Source organism: Cibotium barometz, chromosome 45, assembly GCF_041138505.1.
Source record: "Cibotium barometz isolate CiBa-2024 chromosome 45, ASM4113850v1, whole genome shotgun sequence".
Classification (NCBI taxonomy): Eukaryota; Viridiplantae; Streptophyta; class Polypodiopsida; order Cyatheales; family Cibotiaceae; genus Cibotium; species Cibotium barometz.
In genome coordinates, this window is record NC_141090.1 from 6,443,401 (window position 1) to 6,456,330 (window position 12,930).

At 51.2% G+C, this 12,930-nt stretch overlaps 1 protein-coding gene across 8 annotated transcripts in view; it reads right to left on the reverse strand.

Annotated features, from left to right (window-relative positions):
* Positions 1 to 12,930, reverse strand: part of LOC147612360 (NOL1/NOP2/sun family protein) — a 110,824-nt gene that overhangs the window by 15,809 nt on the left and 82,085 nt on the right. For 5 of the 8 annotated variants that reach the window (XM_086782981.1, XM_086782982.1, XM_086782988.1 and 2 more), the window contains 2 exons: positions 12,656 to 12,879; positions 12,414 to 12,514 (listed from right to left, as the gene is read on the reverse strand). In XM_086782981.1, coding sequence (XP_086639107.1) covers positions 12,414 to 12,514; positions 12,656 to 12,879 — 325 coding nt within the window. Of the gene's footprint in view, positions 1 to 10,571; positions 11,048 to 12,413; positions 12,515 to 12,655; positions 12,880 to 12,930 lie in introns of those variants that run through there. The other 3 variants (XM_086782983.1, XM_086782984.1, XM_086782987.1) reach the window with 2 other exon arrangements.

A 12,930-nucleotide genomic window follows, 5' to 3' on the forward strand; every position in this document is an offset into this window, starting at 1 on the left:
GCATCCACAAATGAATCAGGCTCATCATCATCCTGTAAACTAGCTACCATAGCCAGAAATCCATGATGTGTGCATGCTCATTGGTTCGTGTCTCCCTACGAGTACGGCCAGCAAGAGGAGCCTCTAGATGGCTGTCCTGTAATGTCCTCAAATACCATCTAGGTATATGTCTGACCTGTGGACCTGTTGCCTCATGTTTGGCTCAGCTTCTGGGTCAATCTCCTGCTGAATTTCTGCACCACCTTCATGATTAGCTGGCTGTCCTGCACCCTCATGGGTTGGATCACCAACTGTGGAATGAAACTCCATCGGTAGTAGACCTTCAAACACATCATTTTCAGCCTGATTTGCATCATAACTAGCCATGGATAATTCTGATTTTTCATCAAAAATCACATCCCGACTAGTGAATATCTTCTTGGACAGTGGGTCATATAACCGGTAGCCCTTGCTCTCACGGCTATACCCAACAAAAATACATTTTTTGGCTTTATCATCCAACTTCCTCCTCAACTCTTTGGGTATGTGTGCATATGCAAGACACCCAAAAGTACGAAAATGTGATACCGAAGGCTTGCGGCCATGCCAAGCCTCAAAAGGAGTAATGGAAACCAATGCCTTTGTGGGACATCGATTCAAAATATGACAAGCACACATAACAGCTTCCACCCCCAAGCACAAGATTGTGGGTAACCGCTCGCTAAAGCTCCCGCCCCTCCCTGCTCGCGCTACCTGCACACTTGCGCCCCCCCGCCTACCTGCCTGCTCGCCCCCTCGCTCCCCCCTCATTCCTCCCCCCCGCCTGCCCTCGCTACTGCGCCCCCCTCCCTCGCTGTACTGCCCACCGCCCCACCTCTCCTTCACGCCTCCCCTTCTTTTCGCGCCCACCTCCCCTCTGCAGCGCCCCGACCCCCGCCCCTCCGCCAGCTCTTTCTCCCCCCCACCCCTCTTGCGCGCAGCTCCCGCCACCCCCCCCCCCCCCCCCCCCCCCCCCCCCGGGCTACTCCTTCGCCGCCTCGCCCCCCCCCTCCCTTTTCTTGCTGATTTCCGCCCCCAGGGGGGTTTTTCCTTTTTCTCCGGCCTTCATCTTCCACCTATCTGTGTGCAGCTCGGTTCTTGCAGGATCTCCACTTTCGCCTCGCCTTCGCCATAGCTTCAGACTCTGATGGAGGGTCCTCCTGCCCCGCCTCAGAGGGACTCCCCTGCAGTCCCCTCGCCCGCCCCCGAGGACACCCCCATCAGGCTCTCTCTTTCGCCAGAAGAGGAAGCGAGCCTCACCGCACAGGTGGAACGCCCCCAGGCTCATTCCACCGTCTGCCGTATAGTCGGCACTCGCCCCAGCAGAGGGGAGATCCGGGATCTTCTCCAGGCCCACCTTCTTGCAGATGTGGGCAAGATCCTGGACGTATAGCTACTAGGCCGTGGACATTACCAGATCGAGTTCGAGACCGCCCAGAGTGTGGCCAAGGTCCTAGCCATGAGTCCCCTTGACATCAGGGGTGCTCGGGCTTTCTTCAGACCTTGGCAGCATGGCTTTGACCCAGCAGCGGCCGAGCAGGGAGAGCGCCTTTTCCATGTTACAGTTTGCTTCCCTGGACTCCGCCGGGAGTATCTTCCGCTCCTCTCTAGGCTAGGAGCATTGGTGGGCTCGGTACTAGAGACTGGCCCCACAGCAGCTTCAGTGGTGGCCAAAGCAGCTGGGCTACCTTCGGTCAGAGTTTTGGTGTCTGACATCTCCTCCCTTCCTAAGGTCATTCAGCTACCTAGGATAGGGGGGGGATGGATTGATCAGAGAGTGGAGTTCTCGGGGCTCCCAAACCAGTGCTTCATTTGCAGGCAGGTCGGTCATCTGGCCAAGGCCTGCCCTCGCAGCAGGAGACCCCGACCCTCACCACAGCAGCAGGCCCCTGATGGCCCGCCCACAAATGCGGCTCGGCAGGCAGCCTCTGGGACACCTGCTCATGCCACAGAGACCTCGGAGTGGCAGCCTGGACAGGGGCGCCATCAAGGGAGACAGCCACAGCAGCATGCTCAGAGACCGTTGCACCAGCAGCCATAGTCTCAGCATCACTGGGTTCCCGTGAGGAGCAGCTTTGCTTCCCTCCAGGAGGAGACCCCTGCGACGACTGAGGACCAGGAGATGCCAGCACCCCCTCCTTTACCCCCCCCACCCCCGTCCCCCCCCACTGCCTCGCTTCCACCTTCGCCTCCTCCCGTCCCCGCTCCGGTTTCGGCAGCGGCTCCCTCTCCACCCCCCTCGCCCCGCCCTCCTTCCCCCCCGCCCGCCTCACCTCCCCGGGAGGCCCTGGCAGTCCCCTGGCGTTCACCTGCAGTCCGTAGGGCGCTAAGCACCGACCTCGCTCGAGCACCACAGAGGAGACTTACCATGCCGATTCGGGCTTCACGGATATCATCTATCCGCAGTCGGCTGAGTCGCCTCGGCACTAGACAGCGCTCGGAGGCTTTTGATTACGCCTTCACACGGCTTTTTGGAGCAGAGGGCCCCCATGAGCCAGCACCCGTCAGAGTTCATGTAGTGATTCCTCCGGCCCGCGGGGAGGAGGCACTTGATTCAGCGGTGGTCTTCTCGTTCGCTCTATGTGGCCCATGCGACCGGGAGTGGACTCTAGAGCTCGCTCTTAGCACTTAGAAGACTCAGGCAGTTGAGTTTTCTCATCATGTGAGCGATCTGGAGGTGACAGATGTGATAGGCCGACTATGGGAGTTGGCTCATTTTTTCTTGGATCCCGAGAGTGTGGATGCCTCAGGGATTCGTCATTTGGTTGTTCGCATAGTGGCAGACTTAGCACGCGACCTTGGATATGTATGTATACACGAGGTTGCTCTGTCGGAGCGGGAGGCAGTCGCCATGGGACACAGCCACTGGCGCCTGATCCTCTTGCAGTACACCGGGTGGGCTGATTCGCAGCCGCTCGGATGGGGACTATTCTCCATCCAAGCCGCTTGCGAAGGCCCGCCGCACGGCTGAGACAGCATCCACCTCAGCAGGTCATCCATGAGGATCATCTCATGGAATGTACAGGGCCTTGGCGGAGCACATTATATACGCTATCGTGGTTGCTTGAGGCAGGAGCTTCAAAGATGCCTGGTTGGTGGCAACATTGATATTTTGATGATGCAGGAGCACCACTTGGGTGAGAGCAGGATCCGGAGATATGGTTCGGTGATGCCTGGTAGATGGGACACCTTTTGGTCTGCAGGGTTTGGTCCTTTGGGTGGACAGGAAGGAGTATGCATGGTCATTGCAGATGTATGGCGGCAGGCCATTGTGGATCGAGGGATCATTGTGCCTGGTAGAGCACAGTATGTCATTCTGAGGATGCATGATGAGCTAGTGGGCGTGCTCAACGTCTATGTGCCCAACCATGCTAGTGCCAGAGCAGAGTTCTGGACCCAGGTTACGGATGCATTGCCAGAGGCCGCACATTGGTGTGTCGGGGGTGACTTCAACATGCTTGAGGACTCGGCTGATAGGGTGGGAGGCAGTCATGTTACAGTGCACGGCACGGAGCTTGCAGCTTGGGAGCGATTTTGCATGTCACTGAGGATCACTGATGCATGGCAGCATGGGGCCTTCTCCCGCTCTCAGGACAGTCTTAGTTTCTCTCGGTCGGATCGCTGGCATGGAGGGACTAATCTATCACGGATTGATCGCTTTTATGTGGGCGACTGATTAGGGGAGCGAGGGGGCTCCGTTGGCATTCTCGTTGGCACCTAATTTTCAGATCATGCGCCAGTTATTTTGACGCTTGAGGAGAGGACACGGGAGCCCAGCTTGCAGTTGAGGATCCCAGAGAGGGTACTTACAGATCCTAGTCTCGCAGAGGACATTGAGAGGATCTGGCATGATAGTCAGTGCTCTGACCAAGATGCAGCAGGCCAGTGTGCCCAGGGACTCATGGAGCTTAGCTCTTTTCTGCATGCTGCAGCTTTGACACAACTATGAGAGATTTGCGAGCGGGAGCAGCGGCTGAGACGCAGCCTTGCTTCGCTTCAGCGCCTTCAGGAGCAGCAGCCTGCATGTGAGTGGGTGGCGTCCCAGCTGAGCCAGGCACGCCAGGAGGTTAGAGAGGCAGAGGAGCAGAGACATGAGTTTTACTATCCTCGCCAGGCCTCTCAGTGGACGCAGCTTGGGGATAGAGTGACTGGGGAGTTTTTTGAGATTACTGGACCCCGCCATGCTCGAGCAGGAGTCCGTCAGCTTGGGAGGCCGGACGGGTCTGTAGCTACTAAGCCCGGGGAGATCAGAGCCATTGCCACTGGGTTCTATAGAGACCTGCTTTCAGCGGAGCCAGCCACTGAGGCTCGGAATGCTTGCAGACAGACGGTGTGGGCCCAGGTGCAGAGGAGGGTCACAGATCGTATGCGTACAGTCCTTGGTGCGCCTCTTTCAGAGGTTGAGCTTGCTGAGGCCTTGAGGGTCCTGCCGCGCCATAGTTGCCCAGGGGAGGACGGGCTGACGCCTGCCTTTTTTATGCGCTATTGGGACCTTTTGGGGCCAGGCCTCCGCAGGGGCTTTCAGTATGTTTTGGACACTGGGGTGATGCCACAAAGCTTTTCCGAGGGCTTGATCTTTCTCATCCCCAAGGGGAAGGGAGTATCAGATGATATTCAGCATTGGAGACTTATTACGATCCTCAATACTGTCTACAAGGTCTTAGCAAAGGCCTTGAGTTTGAGGATCCAGCCCTTCCTGGGGGAGTTGATTCATGCTACCCAGACAGGATTCGTCAAGGAGCGTAGTATCCTTGACAACATTTTCACCTTCTGGGAGGCGACGGCCCGAGCTAGATTTCTTGGTGAGGACTTGGTCGTGATGCTTCTCGATTTTGAGAAGGCATACGATAGAGTCGATTGGGATTTCTTAGAGGGCACTATGCTTCGCCTGGGCTTTGAGCCAGGTTGGATTAGAGGGGTGGCGACTCTGTATTCCACAGCTCGTAGCCAGGTGTTGATTGCAGGAGGACGGGGGCCGAGTTTTGAGCTGACCAGATCAGTCCGTCAGGGGTGTCCCCTCGCCCCTTTTCTTTTTCTCTTCTTTGCGGAGGCTATGAGCATGTATTTGATGGCAGAGGAGGTTGGTTTGAGAGGACTCCAGCTCCCAGTTCGGGGGGAGGACCTGCTCGATGCTGAGTTTGCAGACGACACGGGCTTATTTTTGCATGGCCAGGAGGCCAATCTTCTTCGGGGAGAGCAGTCGCTCCAGGTTTTTAGTGCAGCTTCAAGAGCATTGATCAATTGGCGCAAGACAGTGGCCCTTCGGATCAGTAGCGCTCCCACTCCGGCATGGAGCCCAGACCCCGGCTTTAGATGGATTCCTCTTGGCACAGCAGTGCGGTATTTGGGATGCCAGATTGGACTAGATTTGTCACCTGAGCAGTAGATTGCCCCGCTTCTTCTGAGCATTCGGAAGAAGCTTTTGTATTGGAGTACAGCTCGACTATCCTTGGCCGGGAGGGTGGTGGTGGCAAATCAGGTGCTGTTAGCGACCATGTGGTACATTACGTCTTGCTAGATCTTCTCGAGCTCTTGCATCAGCCAGGTATGTACAGAGGCTGATCAGGAACTTTCTTTGGTCTGGGCGGGACGGTCAGCCAGCTCGAGCAAAGGTTGCATGGGCAGTTATTACACTTCTGCTGGCTCAGGGAGGCTTGGCCATTATAGATCCAGTCGATCAGAGTAGAGCCTTATTGGGGAAGCTTATTGTTCGGGGGCTACTTCCAGGCGCTGAGCCTTGGAAAGAGCTTCTCTTGCAGCGGCTGCAGGCTCCCCCAACAGGGGGCACTTGGGCACCAAAGATTCGATGGATCTTCATAGAGATGAGGAGGACAGTGCAGTGGAGGATGGGAGGACAGATTTGCTTTGAGCATCCTGAGAGCTTGGGAGCTGCTGAGACCGGGGCTCTCAGCGACCTCCTTCTTGTGTCGAGGAGCGAGCCAGACAGCCGCTCATCTGGAGCCCAACGCACAGAGCAGGGTCATATGCTGGGTTCTCGGCCTTGTCTAGCCTGGGGACCTTTGGCGGCAGGCCCAGCACGTAGCTTTGGAGACTAGCAGGCCTTCTGCAGTCTACCAGAGGAGATCCAGGTGGAGAGGCTGAGTCACTTCAGAGGGGGGTTGATTATGAGGGATGACATTCAGGAGGCACTCACAGAGGAGTGGTTCACGCCTATCGAGCTAGTGGCCCCACGGTGGATGGGAGCCTTTACAAAGTTGGAGATCCTGATTGCTGTCAGAGCTTGCACTGAGGATGGCAAATGCCTCTACTATGAGATTCAGGATGAGGGCAGACTTCAGAGAGTGGAGGTGGAGTCGCCTTTGGTTGCAGAGTGCACCTTTCAGAGGATACAGGTAGTGGCCGCCGCTTCTCGGAAGTGGCATATTGACCCAGACCCTACAGATGTGCTCCCGGATTGGCGCATATGGGCATATGCAGCACGCCCCTTGGCCCAGCTACAGTGGGACCCTGGTGAGTACGAGTGGCACGATCCTTATGCATCCCTTGAGGCCACAGAGACTACCTTTTTTCAGTATACTGTTCGGTTGGGACGGCATATTTTGACGGCGAGGAGGATGGTCTCTCCAACTGCAGCGGCGGCTACAGGGACTCTCACAGGAGTTTCTGGAGGATTTTTGGGCCTGGCTCTGGGCTAGTCGACAGGCCCGCAGGATCTCGACTTTCCAGTGTGACTGGTCGCCCACAGGGGCTCAGCAGTTGGCACCTGGCTTGTCTACAGCGGTCTTCCGGCGGCCTACGTCCGATGCGGCCACCCTATGGAGACACAGAGACATTGCCTTTGGGACTGCCCTCAGGCGCAACTGATTTGGCTGCGGCGGATGCTGCGTATTCTGGCCCCCCTCTCTCCAGAGGGTACGTATACGTGGGGTGTCGCTGCTTGGTCGACTTCGTCAGGGCCTGCTATGGGCTATGAGACGGAGCAGGACAGCGAGGCCATCAGATTCATTAGGGGCCAGCCTCGCCTTGTTCCTTCACCGGATTTCTTGTCCGCCAGCTGGACACAGGAGAGGGATCTACGATGGGAGCTCCTCAGCAGCATCACCATCTGGTTCACCTGGAAGGCCCGGTGTTTTAGGGCCTTTGAGGGGAGTGTGGAGCCACCAGCAGAGACTGTTCGGGGGATCTGGCAGGAGTTGATCCACACCTTGCGGGGACAGTACAACCGCATTCGGGGCGACTCGGATGAGGCGATCTTGCGGCGCCAGGCCTTTCACACCGCAGCGGCCCCTTCTATACCCTTCACGCGGGGTCCCCCCGTTGGCACTACAGCCACCTGTTTGGCTTTTCCCCCCTCCTATTGTATGATATAGCCATTTAGTTCTTTGTACTGATACTTGTACTTTTCAGCACCTAGGGAGAGTCTCCCTGGCTGCCCTGCTGTTTTCTCTGCTCTGTTTTTTCTTGTGAGCAAGAGAGGATTTTTTTGTAGCCCTACGAGCGTTTTTTATAACTAATGAAAGGATCTTTTCTCAGGGGGGGGAAAAAAAACAGCTTCCACCCAAAAGATATGTGGTAGCTTCTTTGCCTTTAACATACATCTGGCCATCTCCACCCATGAGTGACCGATTCTTCCTTTTTGCAACCCCATTTTGCTGTGGAGTATAAGAAGTAGTATACTGATGCTTGATACCTCTACTCTCAAGAAAGGAATTCAACATGTGTGACACATATTCCCCCCCTCGGTCAGAACGGAGAGTCTTAACCTTGCATCCTGCCTCTGTTTCAGCAAGTGCTACAAAGGCCAAAAATGCATCATATACATGTGATTTCCGTGTCAACGGATAGACCCAGCATATACGAGAGAAGTCATCAATAAATGTAGCAAAATAGAAGCAACCTCCTAATGACTTCGTCTCATGGGACCACAAAGATCACTGTGTATAAGCTGCAACTTTGCAATTGCTCGTAGAGCCCGATCACGTGGAAAGGAAAACCGATGCATTTTTCCCAAAATACATCCTTCACATATGTGATCTAGAGGCTTCTCCATAAGAGGTAGGTCTGTCAACATGTTATGTCGCTGCATAAGCATAAGACTACCAAAATTTACATGCCCCATGCGAGCATGCCATAACTCCGCATTAACCATAGCTGGAGTAAGAGTGAATGCATTTATCCACTGGCTGAAATGCATCCAACTGATAGAGTCCATGACATAATGTACCAGTAAGCATCAAGGTCAAAGCATTACCTTTGTCTCTGACCATGCATTTGTCATCATCAAAGTTGACTTGCATACCACACTGTGCTAAAGAAGAAATGGACAACAGATTCTTCTTTATCCCTGGTACATATAAGGCATCTGTAAGGCAAAGAATAGAGCCATCAATGGCTGTGAGCTGAATCTCCCCAATGCCACGAACTGGATATGAAGCATTATTGGCACACTGAACGGTCTTGCCAACAGGGGCAGGGCATACATTACAAAACAAATCCCTGCGAGATGTAATATGCTTTGAAGCACCACTATCAAAATACCAAGTACATGCATGCTCAGTCACACTGAGTGCCTGTGAAGACCAAGAGGCATCATAACTGCATGTGTAGAAACAGTAATCCCTGTCTTCAACAAAGGAAGCAGTCTCCGGAGGAGCTTTAGAGGCATCGTTTACAGACATCCCAGATTCCTTCGCCTTCTCTTTGGCAATCCTCTTCCTACACTCTGTGATGTAGTGACCTGGCTTCTTACAATAATGGCATTTGCCCTTCTTCTTGGGCTGTCCATCACCTTTCTTGGTATCCTAAGATGAACCACCATCACCTAGCTCTTTGGCTGAGACTTGCCTTTCCCTTTTTGACCTGTCACAAATGCTTGTTCAGCACTTGTGTTCATGTTCATGTTCTTCCTGATTTGCTCTTCCTGTAACAAGAGAGCAACAAGTTCCTGATACTTTTGGGGCTCAATAGCATTCCTCATGCTGAGGTTCAAAGAGGTATGAAAAGCCAAGTAGGATCTTGGCAAAGAGTTTAAGATGGTGGATACAAGCTGTGTCTTAGGAATAATCTCATCCACATTGATGAGTTGCTCTCTCAAATCCTGCAGCTTGTTCAAGTGGCTAGACATATCATCTCCTTCATGCATCTTCTGATTTTCCAGCTCTCTTTTCAAAAATGAGATCCGTGCCTCATTACGAGCAGCATACATTTGCTCCAAAGTCACCCATGCATTCCGTGAAGAGCCAGCTGAACGAATATGAGGTATAATAGACCTCTGTACTGACAATGCAATAAGTGATAAGGCTTGTGCATCTTTGGCATCCCATGTCTTCTGAGCATTTGTTCTTTGAACAGGCTGTGGCTGACCCGGTGCCTGTGCCTGTTGTCCTCTTCCACAAGCACCCCCTTGGGGAGGGGTCTCTGGAGCCAATGGACCTGGACATGGTTCATCACCACTAACAAAATCCCAAAGACCTTTTGCCACGAGCACATTTCTTAGCATAAAACTCCACAAGGAGTAGTTCATGCCATCCAACTTGTCTTCCTTAGACAAGTACGTGAACACATCACTCTGCTGTTGATTTGCCATTATGCCAGTGCACAATGTTGTACCTGTGTATCAAAAAACCCAAAAGCAACAACCCTGAAAGCAACTGTACTCCACTGAGTACAACTGACCCAAATATGCTTGCACTCTCAATCCTCTGAATGTGCAAAACAATGCACCATTGAGACTGAGTAGAGCAACAAAGGTGGCTCACACAGTGCCAAAATGCCCAAAAATGGCCAAAATTTATGCACCCAAAGCCTTGCAAAAGCCTGTAGAGGTTTCTTTGCAAGAAAACCTCCCTGTATCTGCCAGAAAAACTTTCACAGAGAAAATGCCCAAATTTCAAAACATGTAAAGCTGTAAATTTTACCCAAAAGATTTTGCAGGTACACTCGGCTGTAGGCTGTACGGAACAGTAGCAGGTACTAGTCGACTGTATGGAACTGCAGGTATTGTACGGAGCTACAAGTGTACGCAGCAGGTGCTGGTCGCCTGCTGTCTGCTGTACGGAGCAGTGTACTGAGCAGAGCAGGCGCGTGTACGGAGCAGGGCAGTCTGATGGCGAACCAGTACGGACAGAGCAAGCGAACCAGTACGGGCAGTTGCAGGCGAACTTGTACGGGCAATTGCAGCTGTACGAGCAGGACAGGCGAAGGCAGCTGATGGCGTGGAACTGTACGGGCAAGGCAGGCGCACCTGCTCTAATACCAAAATGTGGGTAATGGCTCTTAGGGTTAGGGTTTTGGAAGGCACTTCAACAGGAGGCGTGAGAGTGAGAGAGAGGAACACGACTGCTCATATATTGATAATGATAAAAATGAAGTACAATAGCCACATAAAGATGTGACCTAATAGTGTGTTCACATGGTCCGGCCATAAATAGTGCCAGGTGGACCAAAACCACTTATAAACCTTTATAAGTGACTAAGCTAAACTGGGGGAAAAAACCTCCACTAACTGAAGTAAAAAGTGCCCCAGTAACCTACTGGTGATCACTAGCACTCCCCTGGGTGCATACACAGCATAAAACCCAACAAAATGAGCCGGAATGGCCGGCCCCTCCTTCAAATAATGTTTATTGATCTTGCGAGAATCAAGTACATAGTGTCATGGGAATTTCTGACAAGATTTCCATACCAATGTATATGAATACAGTATTGCAAACAATATGGTTGTTGATGAAGATCTGAAACTCACACTACCCTGTGAAGTGCCCATGTTCCCTACCATCTGCTCTCTATTGTTCCACCAACACACGGTAGAAACAATCTGCAAGAGAGCACGTAGGACAAGAGAACACTATGCACGATATGTGAACACGGAGTCCTACTTCTCCCTCATGCTACTTGCTTCCATAATTGAGCATCAAAGCTTACCAATTACAAGTAGAGTCGATGATAGCGGAAGTCTTCACGATGGAAGCGCCTGGAGTTTTGAAATCTTCAATCTGTCGTGATCCTTCGCAGAAAATGTCTTCAAGTGGATGAAGTGAACCCAGGAAAAGCTTCCCCTATGGTTCAACTTGAGAAAGGAAGGCTGAAATTAGGGTTTTCAGCCAAAAGACCAGAAATTACAGCAAATATAATGGTTGTTTTGCTGAATTTCAGTCATTGGGAGTGTGTAGGAGAGTGAAATACCACCTGGAAACACTCTTAAAAGCTTGGAAAACACACTAGCAAGCTTGGATATGGTGATGGAAAGGAGAAAGTGCAGAAAATACAGCCAAAAGGCCTCAGAAGTGAGGCCCGCAAGGCTTTGCTTGGACTTCAAGACAAATAAAAAGAGTATAGCCAAACCAGCTCTTTTAGAGTATAATGAGACTTGGATCTCATTAGGGAAACTAGTCCTTCAGCCTACTAAGGCATTAATGCAAACTGTTTCACGACTGTATGATGAATGTGAAGGATTTGTAAAGCTGATTTTCCACATTAATTCTTATCTCTCGTAGAATGTAGTTTCTTTGTCATGACTACAAGAAAAATGCCAAAAGAATTCATCCTTGGATGAGGATGGATCACCAAACATGACTGCAGCATGACAAGATGTACTGTGACCATCAAACTTGAGCATAGGACAATGAATGTTGTTTTCGGAGAAGGGAAACCATGACAAAACTCCTTTGAGATCCAGAAATTGCTCACTTTGTTACAAACAGGTCCTATCAAGCCGGTAAGTGGCTAAAACTAGGACGAAACCAAAGGACTGCCAAGGATACTCCAATCCCTGCTACCTCCACTTCACAAAGAATCCCCAAGGGTAAAATATGACAAAGTGTGGATACCAAAATGCTTAATGATTCTAGCAACAGTACCCTCTACTTCTCCAAAATCCAAGGTCAACAGGCCAGGTATGGATCCCAAAAGCCAATATTCCAAGCCTGCAACAACGGACGGCATGTGACAAGGACAGCATTCTGTGTAGCAAGGTATGTTTAAAGACATCTATTTTTCTGTACAGCACCCGTGTACAGGGCATCTGACACTTGGCCTTTAACTGAAGGCAGTATATCTTCTGGTTTTCTTATCCTCCAACTGATGTCCTGTCCTGGTCTGTGATTGGTCTGCCTTGGTCTCATATTTTCAGTGCACAAAAGCGTCACTAATGGTCTATTGTCTGGACTTTCTAGTGAGAGCATTAGTGTGTCAGTGAAACACCTTTCAGTCAAATATGGGTGTTTAACACATTTCAAGAGCAGTTTCAACGATTGAAGTGCTTAAATGTCCGCAGAAACTGCGTGCCTCACAGTGAAGCTGAGTGAGCTATAGGCAAGATTTGCATTCATAAATATACTTTGTTCTAGAAAACAGCAAGTAGTCTCTTGGCATTGATGATGTGAGACGGAAAGAACCACAATGGAATGTGAAGACAAATTCTAAAAGTCACTTACGTAGAGTACACAATGATGCCACCGGGGCGACAGAGTTGAACAGCTTGGTCAAGCATTCTTTTCTGATAAATTGCATGCCGCCGCAGACCCTCTATTGTTTCCTGACACACCAGAATATACAAGAAAAATCAAATCAAAGCTGCCTTGTAGAACTACATACCTCCTCCACAGTATTGATAAGAAACATACAAAAAATAAATAATTCCTCATATTTGTTAGACCCTTCATGACGAGACTCATACCTCCCCAGCAAAGAGCCGTGGCCGCAATCCCAATGCAGAACAAGGAGGATCTAGAAGGACTCTGTCAAAACTGTGCGGTAAAAATCCTTTTGTTCGGTTGTTATTGGCATGGTCTTCTGACTTCCAATTCCCTCTTGGTCCATTTCTTATCTTCCTTGCCTCTTTCCTGGCTTTGGCATTACTTTGATACTGCACCTTTACTGTTTTCTTGCCTGTGCCAAAAACTGTCTGGAATTAAGTGCTTAAAATAGTGTCTTCTTTGCATGGCTTGCCAA